This window comes from Oratosquilla oratoria, chromosome 12, assembly GCF_046742065.1.
Source record: "Oratosquilla oratoria isolate Oo_2021 chromosome 12, ASM4674206v1, whole genome shotgun sequence".
NCBI classification, from domain to species: domain Eukaryota; kingdom Metazoa; phylum Arthropoda; class Malacostraca; order Stomatopoda; family Squillidae; genus Oratosquilla; species Oratosquilla oratoria.
Window position 1 is genome coordinate 49,297,823 of NC_134788.1, and position 17,970 is coordinate 49,315,792.

Here is a 17,970-nt window from a genome sequence, read left to right on the forward strand (position 1 = left end):
AAACAGGAGTGAATAACTGTGTGGTGCATTACGAGAAAGGACAAAAACCTCTTGAAGAGACCTCCACTTTTCCAACACAAAGCTGATGGGAAAAACTTGTCTGTGAAAGAATTGGACCACGCATATCAGTCTTGGCAGGCCAATGTGGCTTTGGAAATGATCAATATGCGTTGTTGTCTCATGTTTCTCTGGCAGCAATCCTAGGTACTGTTGTAAGTTTGTAACAGCCTTTGGTTTCTCGCTGTGAGTGGAAGGATGGTGCGGTAAACACCAGGAACCGTTGGAGTTTTATTGCTAACGTTTTGTCCTGAATGGACTTCCTCAGAGTGTGTCACACTTTGAGGAAGTCCTTTCAGGATGAAACATTAGCAATAAAACTCCAACGGTTCCTGGTGTTTACCTCACCACCCTTCCACTCATTCTTTCTCATTGTACATTGCTCACGAACCAAATTCAGAGGGCTAATGTCAGTGTCCTATGGGATGGAGGTCAGAGAATATCGTTTCCCTCATAGCCCTTCGTCAGAAACATTGAATACCCTCATCTTTATCTAGGGTTGGCTCCCAGATGGCCTGACAGTCTCTGGACCACACCCAAGGTCCTTGACAATGTCAAATAGGTCCTGGGTACCTTCTCACGTAAAGATAGCTAACAGCTGGCGGCTCTTCCCCCTCATATTTCTACGAACGGGTGACACACGAACAGCCCCATACTAATACAGCGGTGACAATAGTCCAATGAAGCCTCAGGATACACAGCAGGGAAGAAACTTGGACCGTTGTCTCTGTTTCGTTTGTTAGGAACCGTTTCTCTGTCACCGACTGAAAGTAGTAGAAGAGCAGTTATCAGGCGTGCATGAAGAGGTATCGTTGAGGTTGTTAGGAGATGCTGGGTACATTCCCAGAGACCGAGTGTCAGCCTCTCAAGGCTGCACCTCTTGATGGAGGTGAGTGAGTTGACAGGTGCTGGAGATTGACAGATCTCCTGTCCATCTTGGTGCTTGTCATTAGTTGTTGTTGTTGTTGTCGTCCCCTAGACTGTCCGAGCAGTCCCGTCTCCCCAAGGAATGCCACAGCCAAAACTGGGTTTTCCCACAAATCCTTTATAGAGTGTATGTTGTGTTGTTTGCGTGCATGATTGTGTAAAATGCAGTCTTCCATTATGTGTTGTATGGTATGGGGTGAAGTTTTACATCCTGGGCAGCTGTTCACAATGTGGTCATCCAGCCTCTTCTGGTACTTGTCATTAGTTCCACCATGTCTCTCTCTCTGTCTCTATCTCTCATCTCTTTCCTCTCTCTCTCTCTCTGTCTCTCTCTCTCATCTCTTTTCTTCTCTCACAAATGGTTGAGAACCAAGATTAAAATTGTAATGTGTTTGTTCATGACCTGTTACTTTCATGGTTTTGTCTTTTCTAGTTGAGGACAAGGACTTGCATTCAGGTCCACCACTGAAGAAGTTGAAGCAAGGTGAGGTTTTTCTTTTAAATTGGAACTTTGCATATATTTGTGCTGACTTAGTAATATTTGGTGTACGCTGCCACTTGGATATATTAACAGAGTTCCTTTTATTTTAGGGAGACTGCCGTTTACCTTGTTTAACAGCAAAACTCCTACGAGCAGTTGTCTGCCACTGGTCCAGCAGAAGAAACGTAAACATTCAGGGAACGAAGCTGCTAACAAGTCGCTTAAGAATGCTCGCCAGGAAAAGGCTCCGACTCCGAAACAGGACACGGCAAAGGAGGAGTTGGGGTAAACGAAGCCAGATTTTGATTTGTTTCGTTAGGAGTGAGTGTACATGGATGGGGTGGTGTGGGAGGTAGACGTAAGGGTAATGGGATTGAAGATACATACAGTGAGACTTCTTATTAACGGACGTTAATTATTTGTGTTTTCGGTGTTTTGGAGTGGTTTTTGGTTGGCTTAGTGATTGCACGCACTAAACAATCGCACCAAAAACAGCAAAAACACCGCAAACACAGCTAATTAACATCTGTTAATGAGAGGTCTCACTGTACATACAATAATACTAATGACCCACTTTCGGAAAAGAATAGGTGAAAGTAAAAAGATCCATATACTTCGATCACTATCTGTGATCCTCTTCAGAAGAGGTGATTACAGAATGGAGAAAAGCATGTATATGCTGAAGAGGATCCCAGATAATGATCGAAATATGTGGATCTTTTTTCGCCTATTCTTTTCTGGAAGTGGGTCATTAGTATTATTTTACCAATGTGCTATGACATTAATTGTTGTGATACATATACCAAAGGCTTTTTCTCCCTTACAAGGGAGTAGCCAAAAAAAGGCATAAAAACAACTCCCACCCATTCCATCCCTATCACACACCCTCTTCTCTTCCTCTTATCTTGGCACCTCCTGGATAATGAGTCATCCCTGCATCTTGCTCACTACCCTGGGTCAGAAGCAGTGTTGCAAGACACAGCACATCCACAGCAAGGCTGCTTTATTAAATCAGTGACCCTCCTCTCATCCCCTCATGCAGAAAAGAAGATGGGGAGAAATCCCTTTGGGGTGCGTCAATTTATTTCTCATACATACTCCTTCACCCCTTATCCCCCCACACACTCCCCCCTCATGCATCACAACATCGTCCATACACAACCATTCTCCATTCACTCCTATCTTCTGTCCTCTCCTGTCCTTCCTCAACAGACATTCCCCTCTTTCCCAATGCCCCTTTTACCCTATCCATCCATCTCATCCGAGGTCAACCCCTCATTGGAGATAGTTAAAGAAAATGGGAGATAGGCCAGTTGTTGTTTGTTGATGAGACTGCATTTGTAGCAGGATCAGAGAAGGGATTAAGGAAGTTAGCGACAGTTTGGAAAGGTGTGCAAAAGGAAGTTGAAGGTAAATGTGGGTGAATGTAAAGTAATCTGGAAGTGAGAATTAAGGGAGATAGGCTGGAGGAAGTGGTTAGCTTTAGATATTTAGCACATGTGGAGGTAGAATGTAGATTGAGAGGATCCAGTAAATCCCTTGGGGGATTAAAAAGTGTAATGAGATATAGATGTTTGGGAATGGATGCTAAGGGGTTATTGTACCGACAACACTGTTTTGGGCAGAAAAGTATAATATAAGAGAGGAAGAGCTTAAATTTGTTTTGAGTTGAAAAGCCAGAGAAGTATGGAAGGGGCTACTAGGCAGGATAGAGTGAGAAAGAGAAGAAGAGTTGGGAGATAGGGTTGATGAAAGAGTATTGGGATGGTTTGGTCACATGGAAAGAATGAGTGAAGAAAGATTAGTAAAAGGTGTGGAAGGCAGAAGTGGATGGAGTGAACATGAGGGGGCGACCTAGGATGAGATGGATGGATGGAGTAAAAGGGGCACAGAGAAGTCTGTTGAGTAAGGAAGGTAGAAGACAGAAGATAGGGATGAGTGGAGAATGGTTGTGTATGGATGATGCTGTGATGCATGAAAGGGAATGGATAAGGGGTTTAGGAAGTGCTTATGCGTGAATGATGTTTTGATGCAACTCAAGAGTTATTTCTCCTCTTCCTCACCTTTTCTTCACGAGGAGATGGAGAGGGGGAGGGGAGCTGGCCAGTTAAATGAAGCAGCCTCGGTGTGTCTTGCAACACTGCCTCTGACCCAGAGCAGTGGGCAAGATGCAGGGATGACCCATCATCCAGGAAGAGCCAAGAAAAGAGGGAGGGAGGGGTGGTGAAGGAGAATGGAGTGTGTGGAGATGAAATGAATAGGAGTGGATTTATGCCTATTGACTTTGGCTACCTCCCTTGTTGGGGGGGGGGGGGCAAAAATCCCTTGGTATATGTATGTATTAGGTGCATGCATTTTGACTTGCTGCCTGTCTTACACGGGGGGGGGGAAGCCTTTGGTATATAGATAATTAATTTTTATATTAGATTTAGCTTGAGTCTTGCTTCTGAACCCATACGATGATGCTGACATTGGCGTTATGAGTCGCAAATGGGTACATGAGGATCCTGGCATCAGTGTCTTGATTAAATTTTGGTAGTTGTAGCTGAGTGATCCCCACATTCTGTGAACAGGCTTGATCACATTTTCTGTAGTTATCAACATTCAGGGTGATAAAGAATCGGTATTATAGATGCAACTATATATTTTATTTCACACATATTGTGATGCATCATTGTACATCAGGCAGCCTGCAATGCACGCAATTATTCAACTTGTATTGAAGAGGGTGATAACTGTGTAAATTTCTTTCTGTCTAAATTTAATCCAGAGTTATTTCCGCAAGAAGAGTGGTAGCCTAATTATGTTGTAAAAGAAGAGAGGTCAGGTGTCATCAGTAGTGTACATTTAGATAGCTTTGTGGGTCTTCTTTACAATAATATCCCCATCTTCTCCTTTCTGCATGAGGGGACAGAGAGGGGGGGTTGCCAATTTAATGAAGCAGCCTTGCTTGCTATGGATGTGCTGTATCTTGCGACACTGCCTCTGACCCAGGGCAGTGGACAAGATGCAGGGATGACCTCTCATCCAGGAGGTGCCAAGATAAGAGGGAGGGTGGAGGGGAGTGGAATTTATTTAGGGATGGAATGGTTTTTATGCCTTTTTCTTTTTGGCTACCTCCCTTATAGGGGGGGAAAAGCCTTTGGTATATGTATGTATGTAATTTTCTTCACTATCCTGTCCTTGTGGCAGAACAAGATAAATGGGCTTTAACCCATTCAACTCCGATGACAAGATGTCTTGTCATTTGGTCAAATAAAACAAAAAATCATAATAAAACAACAAAATGTTTGATGATCAAACAGCACCAGAAAAATATGACGTCATCAGTCCTCCTCCTCGAGGAGGAGGACTGATGACGTCATGTTTTTCTGGTGCTGTTTGATCATCAAACATTTTGTTGTTTTATTATGATTTTTTGTTTTATTTGACCAAATGACAAGACATCTTGTCATCGGAGTTGAATGGGCTTTAACAAGGGTATTGCAGATAAGGTCATCATATAAAGACAGTAGGGCAAGACTCACAATAATGGATCTATATTGGACAAATTTAGATTTAAGAAGGAAATATGCAAAAATTAGTTTACCAAATGAGTGGTTAACAAATGGAATAGACTCGGTAACCATGTAGTGGGTGCTGAAACTATTGGTTTTAAGAAAAGGTTAGATAACTGTGGATGGGGGTGATTGGTAGTAATGGACATGGAACTGCCTAGTGTAGACCTTATGGTCTCTTGCAGTCTCCTTCATTCTTACATTAACATAGATCAGCAATGAGGTTCACCCCTTAGTAGGACAAAATCTACTAAATGTAATTGAGTTGTCACTAAATATCAAAGAAATTTAGTACAGATACCTGGAAGTGTTGTACAAGAGGGATAGGAAAGTGAATTGTATCCTAGATTCCTATTTTTGGAACTTGTTGACACCCTTGCCTCTGTAGGGAGTTATGACCCTGAGGAGTACATTAAACCATTCAACTCCGATGACAAGATGTCTTGTCATTTGGTCAAATAAAACAAAAAATCATAAAACACCAAAATGTTTGATCAAACACCAGAAAAATATGACGTCAGTCCTCGCTTCGCTCGCAGCGAAGCGAGGATTGACGTCATATTTTTCTGGTGTTTGATCAAACATTTTGGTGTTTTATGATTTTTTGTTTTATTTGACCAAATGACAAGACATCTTGTCATCGGAGTTGAATGGGTTAAACCCTTGCTCTGCCAAACCTCGTTACACCGAATTTAGACTATATGGACCCCAGTGATCCCTACTGACCAATCATCATATACAGATTGACCTCTCATTAACGGACTAAAAGGGGTGTAACGGTGTCCGTTGATGTGAATAATCCGTTGATTTGGAGTGGTTTTTGGGTGGCAGAGTGATTGCACAGCACTAAACGACGGCACCAAAAACACAGCTAATTAACGTCCGTTAATGAGAGGTCAATCTGTATAATGAACAAAGTTGGTATATGCGGTGCAAGGTTCAGTATGGATGGTAAGTGCATGGAAAATCTAAATACGTTTAGATAAACACCTAAGCAAGATGCTGTAATACCTGCCCTTAATTTTATATTTGTTTATTTATTAGTTATTATTTGTATGTTTTATTATTATTTGCTTGTTTTTTGTTTATTATTTGTCAATTTAGTATATACAAATTACCTGTTTGTTTAATATTTAATTATAGCTATGCATTTATTATATTCATTATTATTTATATAATTATAATTTTTATTTGTTTGTGTTTATTGTTATGATATATTTTTTCCACATCCAACCTAGTTATAGACCAGAAGGTTTCCTGTCAGCATGCTCCTCATTTGTAGTCCTTTGTAAAGTGCTCATTTTCAACCATAACGACCGAGCCATCCTCCCAATTAGTACAATATATGGATTACTGCAGTGGTTCCCAAACTTTTCTGGCTTGCCAAGCCTTTCAGAAGTCCCTGGCACCCTTATTAAAAAACCTAAATTCTAGTTTGTCAGTATTTTGTTGATCCAACATCAGAGTAACAAAATTTTGTCCCTGGATGATATAAAAATACTCATCTTTACGCTGATGCTGCTTTAATGAACAAAAATTTGATGACAGAGAGTCGGTAATACGAAAATTATTTTTGCCCTGAATTTTGGTGCCACCCTCGGTTGATCTCACGGCACCCTTTGGTGTCGTGGCACACCGGTTGGGAACCACTGGTTTACTGTATATGCTTAGTACCCATCATCCACGAGGTGCCAAGATGAGAAGGAGGGTGGAGGGGAGTGGAATATGTAGGGGATGGAAAGGGTGGGAGTGGTTTCTATGCCTTTTTCTTTTTGGCTACCCCCCTGTGAGGGGGAAAAAGCCTTTGGTATATGTATGTATGTATTTATCTAGAATAATAAGTTTGTTTCCTCTGCTTTTTCATTCAAGGAGATTTGACAACTGGTAACCACAGTATAAGCCAATACATATAAACAATCAAATGAGAGACTTCACAGAGGATTACAAAGGCGGAACATGCTGACAGGAGACCTTTTGGTCTATATCTAGGTCGGCTGCAAAAAAAAATCATAATAATAATAAATAAATGAATGAATAAAAGCTATAATAATGTAAATAATAAAAAAAAAATAGATATATACATATACCAAAGGATTTTTCTCCTCTACAAGGGAGGTAGCCAAAAAGAAAAAGGCATAAAGACCATTCCATCCCTAATACACTCCACTCCCCTCCACCCTCCCTCTTATCTTAGCACCTCCTGGATGACTGCTCATCCCAGCATCTTGTCCACTGCCCTGGGTCAGAGGCTGTGTTGCAAGACAGCACATCCACAGCAAGGCCGTTTCATCCCCTCATACAGAAAAGGAAAAGACGAGGAGAAATTCCTTCGGGTTGTGTCAAATTTTGCTCACGCATACTACCTCACCCCCATCCCCCACCCATTCCACCTCATGCATCACATCTATATACAACCATTCTCCATTCACCCCTGTCTTCTCTCCTCTCCCATCCTTCCTCAACCATCATACCCCTCTTCCTCAAAGCCCCTTTCACCCCATCCATCCATCTCATCCTAGGTCGCCCCCTCATGTTCACTCCCTCCACATCTGCCTTCCATACCTCTTTTACTAGTCTTTCTTCACTCATTCTTTCCAAGTGTCCAAACCATCCCAATACTCTTTCATCCACCCTATCTCCCAACTCCCTTACCACCCCTGTTCTCCTCACCTCCTCATTTCTCACTCTAACCAGCCTAGTAACCCCTATCATACTTCTCAGACACCTCATCTCAAACACATTTAGACTCCTTCTCTCTTCCTCTCTTATGTTCCATGTTTCTGCCCCATACAGTGCTGTTGGCACAATCACTCCTTCATACAATCTCCTCTTAGCATCCATTCCCAAATGTCTATTCCTCATTACACTTTTTAGTCCACCAAGGCATTTACTCGCTTCTCTCAATCTACATTCTACCTCCACTCCACCCATTCCTGCCAGATTTGCACCCAATTATCTAAAACTATCCACTTCCTCCAGTCGCTCTCCCTTAACCACTTCCATACAGTGATGCCTACATAGGCATCATGAGGAGCGATGCTGCCAGACGTGCGATGTGCCCTGGAGTGAAGGGGTTAATGCTCATTTCCAGTCTGCTGCCACTTTCACTCCTTGTACATCTCATCACCTTACTTTTACCCACATTTATCTTCAACTTTCTTCTTTCACACACACTCCCAAACTCTGTCACCAACCTCCTCAATCCCCCCCCCCCTGATCCGGCTACATCTCCAATCCCTGACCCACTTCCCTTGCATTTACCTCTCGCACCACCCCATCCATGTAAAGATTGAACAGCCAGGGTGACAACACATCCCTGACAAAGTCCCACCTTTACCTCAAACCACTTACTCTTTACATTTCTAATCCTGACACATGCTCTACTACTCTCGTAAAAACTCTAGACAGCTCCTAGAAGCTTTCCTCCTATCCCGTATATCTGTAAAACCTCCCACAGTGCCTTCCTGTCTACCCTGTTATAAGCATTTTCCAGATCCATAAAAGCCCAAAAAACATCATTACCTTTTCCTATAGCTTTCTCACACATCTGTCTTACCACAAAATCTGATCTACGCAACCTCTACCTGTCCTAAATCCACACTACTCCTCGCCAATCACTCCCTCTGTTCCTCTCCTAATCCTCTCAATCAAGATCCTCCCATATGCCTTCCCAACTACTTTTAACAAGCTAATCCCTCTGAAACTACTACACTCGCACTTGTGCCCTTTTCCCTTGTAAAGTGGAACTAAACAGGCACTCCTCCAGTCCTCCAGCACTCTACCCTCTCTCCAGCAAACATTAAATAACCTCACCAGCCAGTCCACCATCACTGTACCTCCTTTTTTCAGACATTCCGCATGGCATCCATCCAGACCAGGTGCCTTACCTGCTCTCATCTTAACTGCCTTCACTTCATCCTTCCTTATTTCTCCTCTATTTTCCTCACTCATCACTGTCCTTTTCTTAGGACTTCCCATTGCAACTATCTTTCCCTCCTTATCCTCCTTCACATTTATCAACTCCCTAAAATACTCTGTCCATCTTCCCCTTACTGCCTTCTCTTCCATTATCATCTCTCCATCTGCACCTTTTACCTTTTCTTCTCTACTTGATTTGCCTCTACTTCCTCTTTTAATTTCTTTCCAAAACATCTCCTGTTGGCATGCTTCTCCTTTGTAATTCTTTGTTATGAGAAACGGGTATCTGGGGATGAATGCACGAGGGAAGTTGTAAGGGAGAGCGAGTGTCTTCTATAGACCAACGACTTGTAATTTGAGGGCGGCAGAAAGAGGAGAGGGAAAAGAATGGGTGATTAGTGGAAGTGGGTGTGCGCCTTGGCTGTGTACCTTCCGTGTAAGGGGGAGGAGGAGGCCTGTGGTATATAGATAGATCCTGAATGTGTATGAGAAGTAAGCCAGAAAGAGGAGCTAATGTAAGACGGAAACAAATGGATGATGGGTGCAGGGTCCCAACAAGGGGGGGGGGCAATGCCCCGGGGTGGCGCTTTTGGTGAAAAGAAGGTTAAGCAAATTCCCCCTAATGCACTTTTAATGCATGATTTATTTATCACGAGCTGTGTGTATGAATGATGTGTGTATAAACGTTGTTTTGTGGATGAATGTTACATGTGAATCGTGCTAGTGACCACCAGATGTGAAAGGTGGTGGTGGTGTGGCCCTGAATGGGTGGGAGTGGGTGCATGCCTTGTTTGGCCACTTTCTGCATGAGAGAAAGAGGCCCATGGTATATTGAATGGGATGGAAAGAGGGCTGGGTAGATAAATAGTACAGAGATGGCATTGGCATTTGGAAAGAACAGGTGAGGAAAGATGTGTTGAATGTGTTAAAAGGGGGGCATTAGATACAAGGGGGAATATTGATTGTGCAAGATGATAGAAGTAAATGGAGACTGGTTTTAAAATAACAAGGATATAGCATTGCCTTAAAACCGTGGTTCTCAAATGTTTTCCTGATTTGAGTACTACTTGGAGGTCATGCACCACCTGTTTCCAGAGGAACACGTTTCAGATATCAGTTTATTCATCAATAAGACACACAAATGAACCAACAGTAAAGAATAAGATTTATTCATGGAATTTGAATGTGAGGGATGCACAATAAAGAAATGCAGAATAAACTATTTACTAGGTGATAAGATGACCTAATTGTCAATGACTAAAAATCGCCCTTCCATGCAATACAGTGGGAACCACTGCCCTGTTAAAAAAAAAAATTCTGTTGTGGTCGAATAATTTTTGGTTGATGTGAAGTTTTGGGCGATTCGTATATCAGCTGTACCTGTATGTAAGTGGTTAATTTTGTGCTGGCCGGCAAGTGATTTGTTTGTGTAGCATTGCATGTTGTGGTGTGCACGTGTATGGATAGCAAGGTGATGACTGGAGTAGATTTTATTTTGGCCGAATTATATCGATAGCAACATCAACGGAACAGCTTGCATGCATTTGTTTACTAGCGATTCAGCCTAGGCCTTGCAGGCCCCTGGACCCCTGGCCAATGTATTTTTTTTTTTTTTTTTTTTTTCTTTTCTTTTCTTACTTACTTACTTACTTACTTACTTACTAACTATCATGCCTGTGGTTGACTGGAAAGGACAAGAGGAACTATGCAATGATGTGATGTGGGTAAAGTAGCTTCATTTGTTAGGCTCTGATGCAGAGGTTGTCTCTTGCTGCATTGCCCATAACTAGAAATGTAACAGAGTTGACCTTTCATCCACAAAGCTAAGTTAGAAAGGGTGAATGGGCTTGGTATGCCCCCCCTCCCATCATGAAGCAAAGGCACGTTGGTATGTTTATATATATTACAAAATATTGAATGGGGACAATTCTTCATAAGTTTTTATTTTTGACAATTATACTTTGACATGCTAATTTCCTAGTGGTCATATTCCCAATATTGAGTAAGATTTGTGAACTAGAAAAATATTATATGGAACCATAGCAGAAGGTTACTCTTTAAATATTAACCCAAGTAATTTTGTATCGAGTTGTTTAGCAGTAGATAGAATTGGGTACACTGAAGGGTGGGGGAAAGAATATTGGTGAATTTACCTCATTGTTTTATTTTCCAGGTATCACAAAGCAACTGACGATGAAATATCTTCAAGCTGCGACGAGAACGTTCCTGATGCACTAAAGGATAACAAGGCAGCAGTCAGCAACGTAAATAGAAAAACCCCAACCCTCTTACAAAAGTTTATCAAGTACGAACGGACTCGACAAGATGAAGTGTCAACTTCGGTAGGCGATGATGTGGAAGATGGGGTTGGGGGAAAGACTGTTAAACAAAAAAGTGGAGATGCTGATGAAGGGGAAGATGGAAAGCGAGATAGAGATAGTGCGGATAGTGACTCGGGAAGCACAAAGAGAGAGAAATGTGCAGAGGTTACGAAGAGCGGTGACTGTGTGATTGGTCGCAAATCCAGTCAAGGGGTGACTAAACTTGGCGGTGACATTGACGACCAGATTGAGGAGTCAAACGAGGTTGACTCGACGAACATCGGCGAGGACATGCAGGATGTCGCTCCATGTAGAAACGAAAAAAGTGAACGTTCCCAGAAGGAGGGTGACAAGGATGAGGTGTGCACGTCTCAATCTTCAACCAAGGCAGATACTCCGTCACACTCCCAGAGAAAGGAAGAGGGGAGCGCTTTGTCAAAATCCATCAGTGCAAACCGAGCTCCAGAAGACGGAGCCAAAGTCACTGAAAAACTTAAGACAGAAGCCAAAAACCAGAGTGAACCGGAAACCTCTCAGTCAGATGAGATGACTTCAGGTAGAGATGTCAACTCAAGTCCCAAAAATGAGGACGGGATTGAAAAGGCCAACGGTTCCCCTGGTGGAACTCCAGTCTCATCGAAAAGCCCTCGAGCTGCATTAGTCCCCAAAAAACTGACGCCCAAACAGCAAATGCGTGAAGCGGACAAACAGAAGAAGAGGGAAGAGAGGGAGAAATTGAGAAAGAAAAAAGAAGAGGAGAAGTTAGAGGAGAAGAAGAAGAAAGAAGCGGAAAGGAACGAGAGAGAAAGGGTGAAAAAGGAAAGAGAGGAAGAAAAGATGAGACAAAAGGAAGAGAAACAAAAGAAGAAACAAGAGGAACAAGAGTGAGTAATTTGGTTGCAGTTGAAGGTTCTGACAAATTTTGTTGTTCATTTTGTCAAATGTTGCTCCATTTTTATTTATTTATTTATTTATTTTTTCATTCTTGTATGACAAATTAGTTTCAGTGGATCCCCAGTTACCCATGGGTCCTAGACCAATGGCTTACTATGCCTATAGGTAAATCTAGCCCTGGTTGCAGTTTTGTTCCATGAAATCTGTTATTTCATTAAAATTGTATCCAGAAGTCTTGTACCATTCCATTACTCATCTTTGTCATCAACAGCTTCCATTTCTACTGCCGCGACAGTATGAGTCATTCTCCCAAAATCTGTATACAATGTAGAGAAGTTTTGGTGTGCGACCTCATTTATGGCGTGATCTAAAAAATTAGGATTTTGCTTTGGTATGTGATCCTAACCTAACACAACATGCATTTCTTGCTTATTTGTTATGTTATGTTATTTTTTTTTTTTTTTTAGTGCATACCAAAGTAAAATCCTAATTTCTGAGATCACAACATAAATGAGATCGCATACCAAAACAGCAAAAAAAGATGTGATGAACATAGATCGCTACTATCAGGTGAGATCGCATACCAAAATAAAACCACGACTTTGAGATCACATACCAAAACAGCACCGAAGTTTTTACCAAGTAATCACAGATATTAACAAAAAAGACTTCAGTAGTGAATTTGTGGCCTTGGGTGTCTCTTGCAAAAGACCAAAGATGCGCAAGGTCGTCACACTAGTCCAGGGCCCCGACATGGGTAAGTGCCGCCCCGGGGTGAGTCAAAAAGTGCCAACCACACACACACACACACACACACACACACACACACACACACACACACACACACACACCACCACCACCACCACCTTCCACATCTGATGGTCAGTAGCACGATTCACATGTCACATTCCTCCACAAGACAATGTTTATACACACACCATTCATACACACAATTCATGATGAATAAATCATGCATTGAAAGTGCATTAGGGGGAATTTGCTTTACCTTCTTTTCACCAAAAAATGCCACCCCGGGGCATTGCCCCTGCCCCTCCCATTGTCAGGACACTGCATTAGTCCATTGTTCATTCTGGACAAGAACCTTTTAGTACAAATGGAGTGAGTGGGTGGGAGGCAGGTTTTGATGAAATGATGTAGATATTGTTTGATGGCTGCAAATGAGGAGAGTGGTATATCTTTCCAGGCAGTACAAAACAACTGGGGAAGCTCGCTGGATGAGCGTGTTAGGCCGTTGTTACTTGCGTTGCGGGGAAGGTCGAGGGGATGGTGGTTCGAACCCTGCCACCGGCGAAGTTGAGCCAAGGGCATTGGTTCATTAAATTCCAAGCTACAAGGTCCTCTGTAAGGGGCACTATCCTAACCTCCCGATGGGGGGTGGGGTGGGGTGTGGGGGTTGTGACATTAAACCATTTAATCATCAGAAAACAACCAGACCTAGCCTTTAAAAAAAAATCCAGTACCCAAGAACACAGACAGCTGGATCACAAAGTAAGCACTCTAGACTGAACGCCCCCACCCGCCCACCCAATACTTCACAGACTGCCTCAAACATTAATCTAAACAGAGAAATCGCTTCTCCAACAAGAAGGAAAATCACACTTTATTCCTTACTGTACACTACATTATGGAAGATTACTCTGTACACAATCATGCACAGGGAGGCAGGACTGCTTGGCCAGACAATCTAGGGAGCGATAACAACGATTGCACACAGACCACCACCCAGCATGGAAGAAGTACTAACTCGGAATCAGCCTGGCCGCAAGCTCACATTGCCCCAGATGCAAGCTCTTTACCTATACCTAGAGCTTTTTTTGTCCCTTCTAAAAAAGGTAGCAAAGTCAAAGGCATGTACCTACGCCCACCCATTCCACCCCATCCACCATCCTTCCCCCCCTCTCATCTTAGCTCCTCATGGATGACAGGTCATCCCTGGGTCAGAAGCAATGTAGCAGACAGTATATCCACAGCAAAGCCACTTCACTTCATTGCCCCTCCATTCCCTCATGCAGTAAAAGAGAAGACGGGGAGAAATCCCTTCGGGCTGCATCAAAATATTCACACACAACCCCCCCCCCCCATACCCGCCCCTCCCTTCCTTGCATAACACTATCATCTATACAGTATCCCTATCTCCTGCCTTCTCCCTTCCTTGCTGAACAGACATTCCTCTCTTTCTCAACACCCCTTCACCCCATCCATCTATCTAAGTGCAAGTACCACACATAAAACATTTAAACACCTTATCCAGACGACATCACAGTGTCTTCCTCGAGTGATGTATGGACATGTCCCCTCACACGGAGAATTGAGAAGACATGGAGGCTCCCTTTGAGCTGCATCAAAATATCCAATATCATTACCATTTTGCAGGAACTCAATTTTTTCATTCCCCAAAGAATTGCAGAACTACGTAGGACTTGTTCTCGAATGTGGCATTCATGTATTTCCAACATTTCTCTACAGAATGAAGGTGAAGGAGAAACAAAAGAAGGAGGAGGTAAAACGGCAAGCAGAAGAGGAGGAGAAAAGAAAGAAAAACAGATTATCTGAAAAATTTACGAGTTTCTTCGTCAAGAAGCCAGATGCAGCCCCAGTGGAAGAAATCAAAACTCAGGGTCCGTTCATGCAGTTCAGGGTACGTCGAGCCAGGAATTAGGAGTGTCGTAATTGGATAGTTATATGGAATTTATTTTCATCCTGTCTTTGCTATATATGTATATATTTGTGTTACTTCATTTTCAGGTGAAAGAAAACATGCGTATTGCCCCGCGAGTTCGGTCAAAATTGTCCGAGGAACAGTACACGATCTTGGATTCTGTTTTGGAAGGAACTTACAGTAAAAAAGACACCTACATTAATTTGTTACGGATTAAGCAACACGCTCCAAAAGGATCAGGGAGGACGTGGCCAAATGAAGAGAAAAGAGACGATGATTATTGCGAAGTCATAGGTAATGACTGTTCTTGTCATGGTAATGGGGAGGTATAATGTACCAGAAGACTTTTAGTTGAGTAGATATAACATGTTAACCCATTCAACTCCGATGACAAGATGTCTTGTCATTTGGTCAAATAAAACAAAAAATCATAAAACACCAAAATGTTTGATCAAACACCAGAAAAATATGACGTTAATCCTCGCTTCGCTGCGAGCGAAGCGAGGATTGACGTCCTATTTTTCTGGTGTTTGATCAAACATTTTGTTGTTTTATTATGATTTTTTGTTTTATTTGACCAAATGACAAGACATCTTGTCATCGGAGTTGAATGGGTTAAGAAAGGAGGTGCTAGGATAAGAGGGAGGGTGGAGGGGAGTGGAATGTATTTAGGGATGGAATGGGTGGGAATGGTTTTATGCCTTTTCTTTTTGGCTACCTCCCTTATAAGTGGGGGAAAAGCCTTTGGGATATGTATGTATGTAGATACAACATTAGTGGATGTGCAATAATGGTGTTCATGCAATGCAGATGATGAAGACATGGATGAAGGAGAAGAAGACATGATTGTTGAAGAGGTTGAAAACGAAAACAAACCCTCTTCAAACGTGAAGGCGAAACTGCTTCAGTTTTGTGAAAATCAGCGTCCAGCTTACTGGGGAACATGGAGGAAGAAGACCACAAAGGTTAATGCAAGGAAACCTTTCAATAAAGATGAGGTATGTTCTTCCCTCCCAAGATACAGGGTCGTTTATGATGTGATTTTGTGTTTTGACTCTGCCACCCCTGCATAAAGGGGAAATGGCCATGGTAGGTGTATGTATACATACATGAATTCAACTCTAATTATGATGATTGGAAATCAGTGGTGATAATTTACACTTACTGGCAAATCTGCTCAATTACCGCTTCATAAATTCACGTATACCTTAGCTCGCTTCTTCATAAACTTCTGCCTGGCCAGGTCTTGTATTTTTCTATAAAGTCTTCATAATATCCCAAGTTCAAACTGTCTCTCTCCGCTTCCAAGCCTCATTTGTTCATAACTAACTCATTTCCCGTTTTCAGTGTTGCCAATTCGCTTACTCGAAACAGATTTGCTTTGCGTCATCAACATTCGTACGTCTCGATACGTTTTTGACTCCAATATTTATTCTCATTTCATTACCTTTTTTCCTCCATAATGTATATCACAAATATGCATATACAGGTAGTCGTCGACTTACGACTGACCAACTTTACGACCACGAGATGGTGCAATAATATCTAACATTTAATACATACATACATATACCAAGGCTTTTTCCCCCTTCCAAGGGAGGTAGCCAAAAAGGGAAAGGCATAAAAACACTCCCACCCATTTCATCCCTAAATACACTCCACACCCCTCCCACCCTTCCTCTCATCTGAGCACCTCCTGGATGACGGGTCATCCCTGCACCCTGCCCACCGCCCTGGGTCAGAAGCAGTGTCGCAAGACACAGTACATCCACAGCGAGGCCGCTTCATTTAATCGGCGACCCCCCCTCTCCGTCCCCCTTTGCATATAAGGCGAGGACGGGGAGAAATCCCTTCGGGCTGCGTCAAAATTTACTCACACATACTACCCCACCCCCCACTTCCCCGCCCATTCCTCCTCATGCAGTCACAACATCATCCATATACAACCATTCTCCACTCACCTCTGTCTTCCGTCCTCTCCCTTCCTTCCTCAACAGACATTCCCCTCTTCCCCAAAGCCCCCTTCACCCCATCCATCCACCTCATCCTAGGACGTCCCCTCATGTTCACTCCCTCCACATCTGCCTTCCATACCTCTTTTACTAGTCTTTCTTCACTCATTCTTTCCATGTGTCCAAACCATCCTAATATTCTTTCATCAACCCTATCTCCCAAATCCTTTTTCACCCTGTTCTCCTCCTCACCTCCTCATTTCTCACTCTATCCAGCCTAGTAACCCCCACCATACTTCTCAGACACCTCATCTAACATTTAATAGAGTAATAGAATTGCAATGTTATTCCAGGCAGTGCAGTACATTACTCCGCACGCTGCGAGACGCGAGTACGCTAGTTTTCGCAGGCTGCCGGCAGCGTCTGCATCCCAGCCAGCTAAATATTCTTTCATTTTGTTTGTTTGGAGTAAAATGTTTCCTAATTTTGCATTACATTTTGTATTTTTGTATGTTTTGCAATTAAAAAGATATAACAAACTTTTTATGCCTAGTCTAGTTTGTTGTTGATAACAATATGTTCGGTACAGTACTTAAACGAAAAGAATGTGTTTTGTTTGAAATAAAAAAATCCTAATTTTGCCTTACATTTTGTATTTTTATGTTTTGCAATTAATAAAATGTAACAGTATTTTTTTATGCCTAGTCTGTTGTCAATGGCAAAATGTTCGGCACAGCTTTTTGTATTTTTATGTTTTGCGATTAATAATATGTAACAGTAAACTTTGTTTATGCCTAGTCTGTTGTCGATAACAATATTTTCGGTACAGTACGTAAACAAAAAGAATGTGTTTCGAAATATTTTTTTCCTAATTTTGCTTTACAATGATTTTAATGTAACCAACAAAAAAGGATTTGTAGGTCAAAGATGACAGGACTTTATTCAGTATGTGTAGGCCTAGGCTACATTTCCTAACAAAAATGATAAAAAGTTAATGAATATTCAACAACGTAGCTCAAAGATAATAAGATTTTATAAAGTATGCATACGTTTCCTAAAGAAAGTCTGATGGTAAAATAATACAAAGGTTAACAAATACAGTATTAAATATCATAGGTCAAAGATGATAGGATTTTATTCAATATGCTTAGGCCTAGGCTACGTTTCCCAAAGAAAATCAGAT

The 17,970-nt window shown here is 42.1% G+C and overlaps 1 protein-coding gene across 1 annotated transcript in view; it reads left to right on the plus strand.

Moving 5' to 3' along the window:
• LOC143031691 (uncharacterized) overlaps window positions 1-17,970 on the plus strand; it is a 39,120-nt gene that overhangs the window by 1,742 nt on the left and 19,408 nt on the right. Inside the window, exons 2-7 of the mRNA XM_076195849.1 lie at window positions 1,418-1,468; window positions 1,576-1,750; window positions 11,114-12,145; window positions 14,643-14,814; window positions 14,922-15,129; window positions 15,646-15,833. Coding sequence (XP_076051964.1) covers window positions 1,418-1,468; window positions 1,576-1,750; window positions 11,114-12,145; window positions 14,643-14,814; window positions 14,922-15,129; window positions 15,646-15,833 — 1,826 coding nt within the window. The remainder of the gene's footprint in view (window positions 1-1,417; window positions 1,469-1,575; window positions 1,751-11,113; window positions 12,146-14,642; window positions 14,815-14,921; window positions 15,130-15,645; window positions 15,834-17,970) is intronic.